Raw genomic sequence first — 13,471 nt, 5'->3', positions numbered from 1 at the left:
AAGGAATCACCTGCTCTTCCCAGGGAATCACCTGCTCTTCCCAAGGAATCACCTGCTCACCCCAGGGAATCACCTGCTCTCTCCAGAGGATCACCTGCTCTTCCAAGGGAATCACCTGCTCTTCCCAAGGCATCACCTGCTCTTCCCAGGGAATCACCTGCTCTTCCCAGGGAATCACCTGCTCACCCCAGGGAATCACCTGCTCTTCCCAAGGAATCACCTGCTCTCCCCAGGGGATCTCCTGCTCTTCCCAAGGAATCATCTGCTCATCCCAGGGAATCACCTGCTCACCCCAGGGAATCATCTGCTCTCCCCAGGGAATCATCTGCTCATCCCAGGGAATCACCTGCTCTCCCCAGGGAATCTCCTGCTCTTCCCAAGGAATCACCTGCTCTTCCCAAGGGAATCACCTGCTCTTCCCAAGGAATCACCTGCTCTTCCCAGGGCATCACCTGCTCTTCCTATGGAATCACCTGTTCTTCCCAAGGAATAATCTGCTCTTCCCAGGGCATCACCTGCTCTCCCCAGGGGATCACCTGCTCTCCCCAGAGAAACACCTACTCCACGAGAGCTGCCTGGGGCTGGGGGTCTCGGCGAGGCCCCCAGGCAGCGCCCCCGCCCCGTCCTCACCTCCGCGGCTCAAAGTCCCAGGCCCTTCGTCCTTCCCTCCCATCACCTGCTTCATGAGCGATCCCAGCTTAGGCTGCTGCCTCTTGTCGGAGAAATCTGCAGCACCAAGAGAACGTCAGCTCCCAGGGCCTCCCGGCTCCCGGGGCTCCCGGGGCTCCCGGGGCTCCCGGGGCCTCCCGGCTCCCGGGGCTCCCAGGGCCTCCCGGGGTTCCCGGGGCCAGGCAGAGGCCGGGAGGAAGCGGCAGCAAGCGGAACCCCGGGGATGCAGAGCCAGCGCGGGAAGCAGCGTCCAGCTGGAGCCACGGAAAGCCAGCACCCGGGGCAGCCCTGGGGCAGGGGGCTCGGCCCCTGCCCGCGGTGGGGTCACCCTGTGCCAGCCCTGCCGGGTCACCCGTGGCACCCGCCGAGCCAGGCTGAGCCCCCCGCTCCGGCCGCGCTCGGACACGTCCCCTCGCACCGGGGAAAGGCCTCGGAGCGGCTGTTGGGAATTCTCTGCCCTCAGGATCAGGGAACCCCCTGGGCTCCCCAGAGACCCCAGCCCCTGATGTGTCCACAGCGATGATGGGTGGGATGATGGGACAGCATGGATGGCACTGGGAAGGGACAGATGGCACCGGGACAGGACAGATGGCACTGGGACAGCATGGATGGCACCAGAGTGTGGCAGGGTGGGACAGAGCTCTGCCCTGCAGGAAGGGCCAGCTGGGAAGGGACACTTGGCACGGGGCAGTTGGGAAGGTCTGGCTGGGAAGGGACACCTGGGCACAGACTTACCGGGGGTCCCCAGAGCGACCCCGGCACCACGCGTGGGGGACACGCAGTGCTGAGATCCTGGTGGGAAGGGCCTGTCCCCACCTCAGAAAGTGCCCAGATCCCAGCACAGGCTTTGGCTCCCAGCTCCAGGGACACCGGGTTTCCCAAAACCCCTGGGGTTCCCAGTGCCCCCAGCTCCAGGGACACCAGGTGTCCCAAAACCCATTCCCAGCCGCAGCCAAGGAGAGCCAGCTGAAGCTGGGAGCTCTGGAGAGGCTGTGCTGCCTCCTGGGACGCGGGAGCCCGGAGAGCAGCTCCCTCGGGATGCACAGCAGGAGCCAGGGCTGGCAGGAGCCCACCTGGGCCCCCTGCCCCGTGCCCCCCTCACCTGCACTGCTCATGTGGGCCGAGGTGAAGCCGCTGAGGGTGTTGCGCCCGCCGGCGTCCGAGTAGTGGGGCATGGAATTGATGACAGCCTGCAGGTACTTCTCCTGCTCCAGGCTCGTGGAGTCTGCCTGCGAGGGGCCTGCAGGGGACAGCCCGGAGTGTCACCTGGATACCCCCAGCTTGTCACTACCCTGAGACAGGAGACCTCCGAGGGTAACCACCCGGAGCTGGGAGACCCCCCGGTGTCATCACCCGGAGCTGGGGAGACCCCCAGATACCACAGCACCAAGTTAGGGACACCTGAGTGCCACCTCCCAGAGCTGGGGGGTCACCTTAGTGTCACCTGCCAGAGCCAGGGGACTCCCAAACATCACCACACAGAGCTGGAGACCCCTGGGTGTCACCGTCTGGATCCTGGAGACCCCCGAGTGTCACTTGCCAGAGCCAGGGGACCCCTGAGTGTCCCTGTCCAAAGCCAGGGCACCCCTGAGTGTCACTGCCCGGAGCCAGGGGACATCTGAGTGTCACTGCCCGGAGCCAGGGCACCCCTAAGTGTCACTGCCCGGAGCCAGGGGACATCTGAGTGTCACTGTCCAGAGCCAGGGCACCCTCAAGTGTCATTGCCCAGAGCCAGGGCACCCCCGAGTGTCACTGTCCAAAGCCAGGGCACCCCTGAGTGTCACTGCCCGGAGCCAGGGGACATCTGAGTGTCACTGCCCGGAGCCAGGGCACCCCTGAGTGTCACTGTCCAAAGCCAGGGGACACCTGAGTGTCACTGCCCAGAGCCAGGGGACATCTGAGTGTCACTGCCCAGAGCCAGGGCACCCCTGAGTGTCACTGCCCAGAGCCAGGGGACCCCTGAGTGCCACTGCCCAGAGCCAGGGGACATCTGAGTGTCACTGCCCGGAGCCAGGGCACCCCTGAGTGTCACTGCCCGGAGCCAGGGCACACCTGAGTGTCACTGCCCAAAGCCAGGGGACCCCTAAGTGTCCCTATCCAAAGCCAGGGGACATCTGAGTGCCACTGCCCAGAGCCAGGGGACCCCTGAGTGCCACTGCCCAGAGCCAGGGGACCCCTAAGTGTCCCTATCCAAAGCCAGGGGACATCTGAGTGTCACTGCCCAGAGCCAGGGGACCCCTGAGTGCCACTGCCCAGAGCCAGGGGACATCTGAGTGTCACTGCCCAGAGCCAGGGCACCCCTGAGTGCCACTGCCCGGAGCCAGGGGACATCTGAGTGCCACTGCCCAGAGCCAGGGGACCCCTGAGTGCCACTGCCCAGAGCCAGGGGACCCCTAAGTGTCCCTATCCAAAGCCAGGGGACATCTGAGTGTCACTGCCCAGAGCCAGGGGACCCCTGAGTGTCACTGCCCAGAGTCACGGGACCCCTGAGTGTCACTGCCTAGAGCCAGGGGACATCTGAGTGTCACTGCCCAGAGCCAGGGCACACCTGAGTGTCCCTGCCCAGAGCCAGGGGACCCCTGAGTGTCACTGTCCAGAGCCAGGGCACCCTCAAGTGTCACTGCCCAGAGCCAGGGCACCCCTGAGTGTCACTGCCCAGAGCCAGGGCACCCCTGAGTGTCCCTGACCAAAGCCAGGGGACCCCCGAGTGTCCCTGCCCAAAGCCAGGGCACCCCTGAGTGCCACTGCCTAGAGCCAGGGGACCCCTGAGTGTCCCTGCCCAGAGCCAGGGGTGATGCCACGGCCCCGGCTCCGTGTTCTGGCCGGGGCAGGCTGGGACACTCACCTGGGGTCGGGGCGTTCTGGGACTTGAAGAGGCCGACGACGCCCTTGCCGTGCAGGCCCCCGGAGCGCAGGAGCACGGCCTTGGTGCGGGAGTTCCTCCAGCACACCACGGGGAAGCGGCTCTGGCGGTAGCAGCGCGAGATCCGCTGGATCGTGTTGTCCTGGATGCTCTGCGGCACGATCAGCAGCCCGGGGTAGCTGCGGACACAAAGCCCCAGCATGGCACGGCTCTCCTGGGCCGGCTTCCTTAGTGCTCTCATTAATCCTGAGCGGTGCCCACTTGAAGCCAGCACTGATCACCCTTCTCCACACCCGTGACTGCTCCTCGGACCATTACATCTCACTCCGAGCTGGGTAAAACCAGCCCTGACAAGCTCGAGGGAGTCAAAGGCTGGACACCTGGGAGCTGGGATTCATGGCTCTCCAAAGGACACGATGGACTGGCCAGGACTCATGGCCCTCCAAGGACACAATGGAGTGACCAGGGCTCACGGTCATCCAAGGAGACATTGGAGTAAATTAAGTCAAAGGAAACACCAACAATGACATTTCAGCCACAGTGCTGGAAACCCCCCATGTGGGAAAAACATTATAAAAACACCGGAAAACTCAGACTAATCACGAGAAGCGAGAAATCAATAATCAATAGAGGGCAGAACAGCGATTAATGAAGAGAAGACTGGGCAACACAGAACCAAGGAACATTGGCTAAAAACGTATCAAAAATTGAGAAAATCCCGGGGTGCTGCAGACTGGGATTGGGCTGGCCAAGGACAAAGCGATGCTGGCACCGCTGGAAGGATTTATTGATCCCAGAGGCTCTGGGTGTCTCGGTGACACCGGGATCTGCTGGGATCCGCAGGGATCAGCGGGAGGGATCAGCAGGGATCCCGGGGCTCGCGGGGCTCGGCGCCCGGGCCGGCTCACCTGCGGCAGATGGCGTACATGCGGTTGACGGTGGAGATGCGGAAGGGCTCGTTCTTGGAGCGGGTCAGGCTGCTGCTCAGCGTGCCCAGCCCCAGGCGCTGGTAGTCCCGGCAGCAGGCACGCTCCACCACGTGCGTCATGGTCATCTTCTCCGACGGCCTCATGGTGCTGCTGGGCGTCAGGGTGCTCCTGTCCAGCTCCTCGGACACTGCGGGGACGCGGCAGGGCTGGGACACCTCGGCGCACGCACGGCGTCCCGGAGTGGCGGGAGGATGGGCTGGAGCAATGTCCCACCCTGCTGCTGTCACCGTCGCCACCACCAGACTCCTGGGGGGTTCTCCAGCCAGCCCAAGACCTCCCTCCCCGCTGGGCTCTCTGCCTGGCCACCACCAGCACCAAGGGCTGGGGCAGGAAACAGGAGATGCTCCCACCCTGCTCCCACCGCAGGGACACCAGGACTTCTCCCAGGAGCCACTGCTGCCCGGCCTCCCCGGGGTGCTCCCAACCTGAGATCTCGTCCTCGTTGTCCTCGGGGAAGTGCTGGCTGCCCCGCTGCTCCCAGGCCGGGGGCGTGTACTTCTTGCGGGTCACGTACTGCCGGCCGATCGTCCTCTTGGCGTTCTTCACCAGGTTCTTGGACAGCGTCCTGGGCACAGAGGGACAACGCTGTCACCTGGGCAGCCAGGAGCAGCCCCTGGCCTGGGCGGTCACTGTCACACGGGACAGGACGGACGTGTCACCTGCCAGCACCCCGGCCCTGCAGGAGCCCCAGCTCCTGCCATTCCCAAGGGATTTGGGGAGGTGGGATGGGGCAGTGCCCTACGCTCTGGATCAGAGCTGCCACAGGCAGAGCCCCAGCTCATCCCAGGGGAGGCTCCAAATCACAGCAAGGGACAGGGACCCAGCACAGGGACCAGGGGATCCAGTACAGGGACATGGGGATCTACTGGGATCATGGAATCCATGGCAGGGACCTGGGGATCCACCACAGGTACCAGGGGATCCATGGCAGAGACACTGCCAGCCAAGCCTGGGCTCAGAGCTGCAGCCAGTGCTGCAGGACAATGCTACGCAGTCCTTCAACACTGAAGGACTGTGTGCCCATGTCACCCGATGCTGCAGGACAATGTTCCTGAGTCACCCAGCAATGCAGGGCCATGTCCCCAAATCACCCAGCACTGCAGCACTGCATCCCTAAGTCATCCAGCAGTGCAGGACCATGTCCCTGAGTCCCCCAGCACTGCAGGGCCATGTCCCCACGTCCCCCAGCACTGCAGCACCGTGTCCCTGAGCCACCCAGAGCAGGAGCACTGTGTCCCCAAGTCACCCAGCACTGTGTCCCTGAGCCAGCCAGGCCACTGGAGCCCCTCCTCTGGGACACCACCCCAGGCAGGGGATGTCACTGCAACGAACTCCCATTCCCGGTGGGACCTGTCCTTCCCAGTGTGACCGTGTGGGGCTGGGGACACTGCAGGACAGGGGACATCTGCAGCTCTTTGGTCTCCACAGCTCCCTGCCAGGAGGGGACAGCCGGGGAGTCGGGCTGTGCTCCAGGGAACAGGGACAGGAGGAGAGGGAATGGCCTCAGGCTGGGCCAGGGCAGCCTCAGGGGGGATATTGGGGAAATTCCTCCTGGAAGAGGCTGTGCAGCCCTGGCACAGGGATGGGGTCCCCATCCCTGGAGGGATTCCAGAGCTGTGTGGATGTGGCACTTGGGGACAAGGGCAGAGCTGGGAGTGGCTGGAGTCATTGTCTCACAGGGCTTTTCCAAGCCTGAGGATTCTCTGATCTCCAGCCATGTGAACCCTGCACCAGGATGGGTCTGAGCAAGGAGGGCTCAGCTCCCCATGTCCCCTTCCCTGAGCACCCCCAGCCCGGCAGCTCTGCTGGAGCAGGACAGGAGGGGGAGTCCCAGAGGAGGAGGCACACCCAGGTGTGATTTCTGATTTCCCAGAGGAGGAGGCACATCCAGGTGTGATTTCTGATTTCCCAGAGGAGGAGGCACATCCAGGCGTGATTTCCCAGAGGAGGAGGCACACCCAGGAGTGATTTCTGATTTCCCAGAGGAGGAGGCACACCCAGGTGTGATTTCTGATTTCCCAGAGGAGGAGGCACACCCAGGAGTGATTTCTGATTTCCCAGAGGAGGAGGCACACCCAGGCCCGACTCCCTCTCCGGGCACAGGTACCTGAGCGAGGGGTTCTTCTCCTTGGCCTTGGGCTGCATGGCCTGCTTGGGGGACTGGCCCACGGTGAAGGCGAAGGTGCCGCGCACGTGCTGGGGGTAGCGCAGCTTGTGCAGGTGCTTCCGGAAGATCTCGGCGCTGTCCGAGGCCACCTCCTCGTCAAAGGCGATCTTCAGCAGCTGGGGGGGCACGCGTGGGGGTGACAGAGGGGCCAGGTCAGGGGGCAGCCCTTCCCACGGATCAGGGCACAGCTTGGATCCACCCAGGAGCACCATGGGCACAGGCTGGACTGAGGCTGCCCTGCCTCTCCCTGCATTCCCATTCCTTTTCCTCTGCCCCATTCCCTTTCCTCTGTCCCATTCCCCCTCCTTTATCCCATTCCCTTTCCTCTGTCCCATTCCCCTTCCTTTATCCCACTCCCTTTCCCTATCCCACTCCCTTTCCCTATCCCACTCCCTTTCCCTATCCCATTCCCTTTCCCTATCCCACTCCCTTTCCCCTGTCCCATTCCCTTTCCCTGTCCCACTCCCTTTCCCTATCCCACTCCCTTCCCCTGCCCCATTCCCTTTCCCCTGTCCCACTCCCTTTCCCTGTCCCACTCCTTTTCCCTATCCCACTCCCTTCCCCTGCCCCACTCCCTTTCCCTGCCCCACTCCTTTTCCCTGCCCCACTCCCTTTCCTCCTGGAGCCTGCCCTCCTGCTGCTGGGTGTCCCTGTGCACGGCAGGTTTGGGAGCTCTCTCCCGGCACGGGTCCCACCTGGAAGGTGCAGGAGCGCAGCTGCAATCCCTCCTGGATGAACTGATCCGCCTGGGCCTGGATACTGATCTTCTTCTCTTTGGTCAGCGAGGCGATGGGGAAGGACCGGATCACCACCTGCTCCCCCACTGGACACGGGACAGGAAGGGGTCAGTTCCATGCCTGCCCTGGCCCCAGGCCACCCCAGGCCACCCTCTGTGTCTGTCCCACCATGGACATGGGTCCGTGGGACATAGCAGCCAGAAACAACCAACCCCTGATCCCCAGGGATCATTGACCAGCTCCCTGATACCCATGGATCACTGACCAACCCCCCGATCCCCAGGGATCACCAACCCAAATCTCCAGGGATCACTAACCAGCTCCCAGATCCCCAGGGATCACTGACCAGCCCCCTGCTCCCCAGGGATCACCAACCCAAATCTCCAGGGATCACTGACCAACCCCCTGCTCCCCAGGGATTACTGACCATCCCCCTGATCCCCATGGATCACTGACCAAACCCCTGATCCCCAGGGATAACCAACCCATATCTTCAGGGATCACTGACCAGCCCCCTGCTCCCCAGGGATAACCAACCTTGCTCCTCAGGAATCACTGACCAACCCCCCGATCCCCAGGGATCACCAACCCAAATCTCCAGGGATCACTAACCAGCTCCCAGATCCCCAGGGATCACTGACCAGCCCCCTGCTCCCCAGGGATAACCAACCTTGCTCCCCAGGGATCACTAACCAGCTCCCAGATCTCCACGGATCACTGACCAGCTCCCTGATCCCCAGGGATCCCCAACCCAAATCTCCAGGGATCACTAACCAGCTCCCAGATCCCCAGGGATCACTGACCAGCCCCCTGCTCCCCAGGGATCACCAACCCAAATCTCCAGGGATCACTAACCAGCTCCCAGATCCCCAGGGATCACTGACCAGCCCCCTGCTCCCCAGGGATCACCAACCCAAATCTCCAGGGATCACTAACCAGCTCCCAGATCCCCAGGGATCACTGACCAGCCCCCTGCTCCCCAGGGATCCCCAACCCTCTCTCCCGTGCTCCTCCTCGTTTCCTGAGGCCGCAGCCCCTCACCCAGGGGGTCGGTGGGGGTTCCCTTGAAGATGATCCTGTAGGTGGTGAGGAACACGGCTCCCTCTGCGGGGAGCAGGGGGGGTCCCCCGACGCTGCCCCCGGCCCCCTCCTCGCGCCCGTCCGGCATCAGGTACACGCGGAGCCCCTCCATCACACACTCCTCCCCCAGCAGCAGGTTGGGCCGCAGCAGCTTTGGCTGGGGGAACAACGGGGGGCTCAGGTCTGTGGGGAGGGTCTCACAGCCCCCCTGGCTCCGCTCCCAGCCCAGCAGGGCATTCCTACCTTCTGGATGGGAGGCAGCCTCTTGCTCTCCCTGTGCACGGCATCCAGCGTCTCGATGTGCATCTGCACGATGTCTGTGGGACAGGGGGTGAGTCCTGCCCAAATCCCACCTGTCCTGGCCAAATCCCATCCTGTCCTGCCCAAATCCCATCCTGTCCTGGCCAAATCCCCACCTGTCCTACCCAAATCCCACCTGTCCTGCCTGAATCCCGCCTGTTCTGCCCAAATCCCACTCTGTCCTGCCTGAATCCCACCCTGTCCACCCCAAATCCCACTCTGTCCTACCCAAATCCCACCCTGTCCTGCCCTCCCTTACCTGTCCTGCCCAAATCCCATCCTATCCTGCCCAAATTCCATCCTGTCCTGCCCAAATCCCACCTGTTCCGCCCAAATCCCACCCTATCCTGCCCGAATCCCTCCTGTCCTGCCCGAATCCCATCCTGTCCTGCCCAAATATCACCTGTCCTGCCCAAATCCCCACCTGTCCTGCCCAAATCCACCCTGTCCTACCCAAATCCCACCTGTCCTGCCGAAATCCCACCCTGTCCCTGCCCAAATCCCACCCTGTCCCTGCCCAAATCCCACCTGTCCCGCCCAAATCCCACCCTATCCTGTCTAAATCCCTCCTGTCCTGCCCGAATCCCATCCTGTCCTGCCCAAATCCCACCTGTCCTACCCAAATCCCACCTGTCCTGCCGAAATCCCACCCTGTCCCTGCCCAAATCCCACCCTGTCCCTGCCCAAATCCTGCCCTCCCTTACCTGAATCCCACTCCGTCCAAATCCTACCTGCCCTATCCAAATCCACCCTGCCCTGCCCAAATCTCACCCTATCCCACTTAACCCCACCCTGCCTTTCCCAAACCCACTGTGCCCCCCGGATCCCGCCGTGCCCCCTCCCGCTGTTCCTGCGGGACCCCCGGTGTCCTCACCCGGGATCATGACGTGCAGCCCCTTGAGGTGCTCGTTGGTGACGCCGCTCTCGGTGCACACCTTGTCCACGAAGCGGTTGATGAACCTCACCACGGAGTTGGCCACGTCCGAGCTCTCGGCGTCCTCGAAGCCGCTCTCGGTGTCGTAGCTCTCGGCCACGCTGCCCGCGATGCTTCCCGAGGGAAACGGGGAAGGGTCAGCCCAGGGCAGCCCCGGCCAGGGGCCACTCCCAGCACGGACCCGTGGGAGCTCCCACTCCTCATGAGACACCAGGAGAGATCCCACTCCTGGTAAAAACCCAGGAGAGCTCCCAGGGCTGACACAGAGCCAGGAGAGCTCCCACTTGTGACAGAAACCCAGGAAAGCTCTTACTCCTGGAAAAAGCCAGGAGAGCTCCCACTCCTCACAGGAACACAGGAGAGTTCCTGCTCCTGATATGATCCCAGGAGAGCTCCCAGGGCTGACACAGATCCAGGAGAGCTCCCACTTGTGACACAAACCAGGAAAGATCTTACTCCTGGAAAAAGCCAGGAGAGCTCCCACTCCTCACAGGAACACAGGAGAGTTCCTGCTCCTGATATGACCCCAGGAGAGCTCCCACTTGTGACACAAACCAGGAAAGATCTTACTCCTGGAAAAAGCCAGGAGAGCTCCCACTCCTCACAGGAACACAGGAGAGTTCTTGCTCCTGATATGATCGCAGGAGAGCTCCCACTCCTAACAGAGATCCTGGAAAGCTCCCTCCCACTCCAGACAGGATTCCAAGACTGTTCCCACTCCCAGCATGGACCCAGGAGAGCTCCTACTCCCAGAAAGCCCCCTGGGCACCACAATCCGCCTCAATCCCGACATAACCCTGGAATCCCAGCATGGCTGGGACTGGAAAGAACCCTCACAGGCCGTCTGGTCCAACCCCCCACAGCGAGCAGGGACAGCTTTCCCTGCAGCAGCCTGGCCCACCCCAGGAGCTGTCCCAGCTCGTGTCACGCCGGTGTCCCCCGTGTCCCAGCACCTGTTGGTGACGAAGCTGTTGCTGACGCTCTCCACGTCGCCCAGGCCGGAGCTGCGGAGCAGGCGGTTCTTGCTGGTGTCCAGGGGCAGCAGCAGGTAGCTCATCCTGTTGGCGTAGTGGATGGCCTGGCTGAACACCGTGCTCTCCTCCTTCTGGATCAGCTCCTGCTGCTTCTCCCGGCTCATGGTGGGCCACAGCCGCAGCTGCTCCGAGGCGATCTCCAGCGCCGACTTGGCCTCCTGCGGCTCCTCCGCGCTCTCCTGGAGCAGGGGGAAGGGATGGGGCTGTCTGCATGGACAGACCCACGGGGATCTCCCACACCTGGGGTGCAGCCCCTCATCCTCAGCCGAGCAGGCTGCCCGGAACAGGCAGCTGAACGGGATTCCAGAGCAGCCTGGGACAGCGGGAGGTGTCCCTGCCACAGCACTGGAGGGCTTTGAGGCTCCCGCCCAACCCATTCCATGGTTCTGTAACTCCATGATGAGCCCCAGCCCTTTGGGAAGAGCTCTCCTGGGCCACCCTCCCACCTGCTCCATGTGGTTCTCCTCGGCGCTGTCCAGGTAGAGGGCCCGGATGTGGTTCTGGACGTCGCAGTAGAACATGGCCTCCCAGAACTGGATGTTGGTCCACACCACGTGCTCCTGCACGCAGCTGTAGGCGAACTGGGTGATGCCAGGGCTCAGTTTCTGTGGAAGTAGGTGGAAAAGACCCATCTGCACACAGCCTTTGTGCTGAGCTCTCCACTCGGGTGTCCCTGCTCCTCCAGCCGGTCACTGGGAAAGCCCTGGGTAGGCAGGAGGGATGTCTGCACCACAGCTCCTCCAGCATTCCCTGAAAGTTCCCTTGCTCAGAGCCCAGCCAGAGGCTCAGCCCAGCCCAGCCTGACCATGGGATCAAGCTGGCATTCCAGAGCAACCCCCTTCCCACAGGTGTCCCAGCCTCCCTGGGAGCCTCAGGCCAGTCTGGGCTCGGTGAAGGTTCTGGGCAGGAGCTGACAAGTCCTGAGGGGTCACGCCCTGCAGCCTCTGCCACCCGGGGGGATGCAGAGGGCTCCGGGGTGGGGACACCGCGGTCACTCACCCTGCAGAAGGCGGTGACCAGCGGCAGCAGGGCGGCGGCGATGCCGTGCTCGTCCATGGCCGTGCAGTCCTGGGGAGGGAGCAGGGGTGAGCAGGGGACATTCCGAGGCTGACCCCGCCGTGTCCCACGGGAAGAAGGAGCCCCCCGGCCCTGCCCCACCTGCAGGCAGCAGTTCATCATGCGGATGACGAAGTCGAACTGCTGGTGGTCCAGCACGGCGCGGTTCTGCTGCACGTGCAGGTGCAGCTCCTGGGTCAGGCAGTGCCGGGCCGCCCGGCCCTTCATGGCGCGCAGCACGGCCGGGAACAGCTGTGGGAACGGGGTTTGGGAGGTGGGACGGGGCCGGGACAGCCCTGCTCCCGCACGGAGCGGCCCCACACCACTGCCACGGGAGGCACGCGGACACGGAGACAGAGCGGGACAGAATTCAGGTGAGGAGGAGGAGGAGGAGCCCAGGGGCACTGGGAGGTGGAACAGTGGAGTTGAGCTGCTGTGTGGTCACCAGCCAAAATCACAGGAACACCAGGAGGGGGACACGTCACGGGTCAGTGGTGGCCACGGCAGTGCTGGGGAATGGTGGCACTTGATGGTCCCAGAGGGACTGTCAATCCAAATGGCTCCATGCTCCTCTTACTGAGCTGGGAGTGGGGCTCTGCTCCAGGGAACAGGGACAGGAGGAGCGGGAACAGCCTCAGGCTGGGCCAGGGGAGTCTCAGGGTGGACAGCAGCAGGAATTTCCCCATGGAAAGGGAGTCAGGCTTGGCAGGGGCTGCCCAGGGGGGTTTGGAGTCCCGAACAGTGGAGGGATTTCACGGCCGTGTGGATGTGGCACTTGGGGACAGTCAGGGGTAGTCTTGGCAGTGCTGGAGATGGGCTCAGAGGGATTTTCCAACCTCAGTAACTTGGTGATTCCACAACTTTTTGACCCTAAGCCAACCAGCAGGATGTGGGCACAGGACAGGGAACGTCCTCTCCATCCACGGAGAACACCAACCCCGCAGTCCCAGCCCCCCTCACCTTTTTGGCCTCCAGCATCTTGTTCTCGAAGACGTAGGAGATGCAGTTCCTGACCACCTCCAGGCGCCGGGCGCTGTTGGCCAGGGCGTTCCCGTTGCGCTCCAGGATGGCAGCTGGGAAGAGACCCGGGTCAGGCCAGGCGGGGTGGGACCAGCACCCCGGTGGGGACACGGCGTTCCCCTGCTCCGAGGGGCCTCCACGGGTGCTGGGAGCCCCTGGGGAGCTGAGACCCCAAGGAGGTCGGAGCTGCTGCTTCTCCATGTTTTACTGCTGTGGTGTGACCCAGAGCAGGGTCCTCCCCCTGTGCCCCACACAGCAATGGGGGTCACAAAGGCACCACCAGCCCCCCAAACCAGGGTTCCCCCATGCCCCACCTACCCATGGGGTGTCCCAAGGGCACCAGCAGCCCCCCAAACCAGGGTCCCCCCATGCCCCACACACCAATGGGGTCCCGAGGGCACCACAGCCTCCAGCAGCCCCCTATGACAGGGTCCCCCCATACCCAGGGGGGCTCTCAAGGGCACCACAGCCTCCAGCAGCCCCCCAGAGCAGGGTCTCCCCATACCCATGGGGGGTCTCAAAGACACCACAGCCTCCAGCAGCCCCCCAGAGCAGGGTCCCCCCATGCCCCATGTACCCATGGGGGGTCTCAAGGGCACCAGGGCCTCCAGCAGCCCCCCAG

General features: G+C 63.4%; 1 protein-coding gene across 7 annotated transcripts in view; it reads right to left on the bottom strand.

Moving 5' to 3' along the window:
* Positions 1–13,471, bottom strand: part of SBF1 (SET binding factor 1) — a 68,623-nt gene that overhangs the window by 7,804 nt on the left and 47,348 nt on the right. For 5 of the 7 annotated variants that reach the window (XM_085568274.1, XM_085568276.1, XM_077783733.2 and 2 more), the window contains 15 exons: positions 12,790–12,902; positions 11,932–12,081; positions 11,773–11,841; positions 11,220–11,378; positions 10,693–10,952; positions 9,680–9,852; positions 8,749–8,822; positions 8,467–8,662; positions 7,384–7,511; positions 6,629–6,804; positions 4,947–5,086; positions 4,441–4,648; positions 3,515–3,711; positions 1,772–1,909; positions 631–726 (listed from right to left, as the gene is read on the bottom strand). In XM_085568274.1, coding sequence (XP_085424400.1) covers positions 631–726; positions 1,772–1,909; positions 3,515–3,711; positions 4,441–4,648; positions 4,947–5,086; positions 6,629–6,804; positions 7,384–7,511; positions 8,467–8,662; positions 8,749–8,822; positions 9,680–9,852; positions 10,693–10,952; positions 11,220–11,378; positions 11,773–11,841; positions 11,932–12,081; positions 12,790–12,902 — 2,277 coding nt within the window. The remainder of the gene's footprint in view (positions 1–630; positions 727–1,771; positions 1,910–3,514; positions 3,712–4,440; positions 4,649–4,946; positions 5,087–6,628; positions 6,805–7,383; positions 7,512–8,466; positions 8,663–8,748; positions 8,823–9,679; positions 9,853–10,692; positions 10,953–11,219; positions 11,379–11,772; positions 11,842–11,931; positions 12,082–12,789; positions 12,903–13,471) is intronic. The other 2 variants (XM_085568277.1, XM_077783735.2) reach the window with 1 other exon arrangement.

This window comes from Lonchura striata, chromosome 1A (assembly GCF_050655825.1).
Source record: "Lonchura striata isolate lonStrDom1 chromosome 1A, ASM5065582v1, whole genome shotgun sequence".
NCBI lineage: Eukaryota > Metazoa > Chordata > Aves > Passeriformes > Estrildidae > Lonchura > Lonchura striata.
Note: the sequence above shows the minus strand (reverse complement) of the source record. Positions and strands in the feature narration are given on the sequence as shown.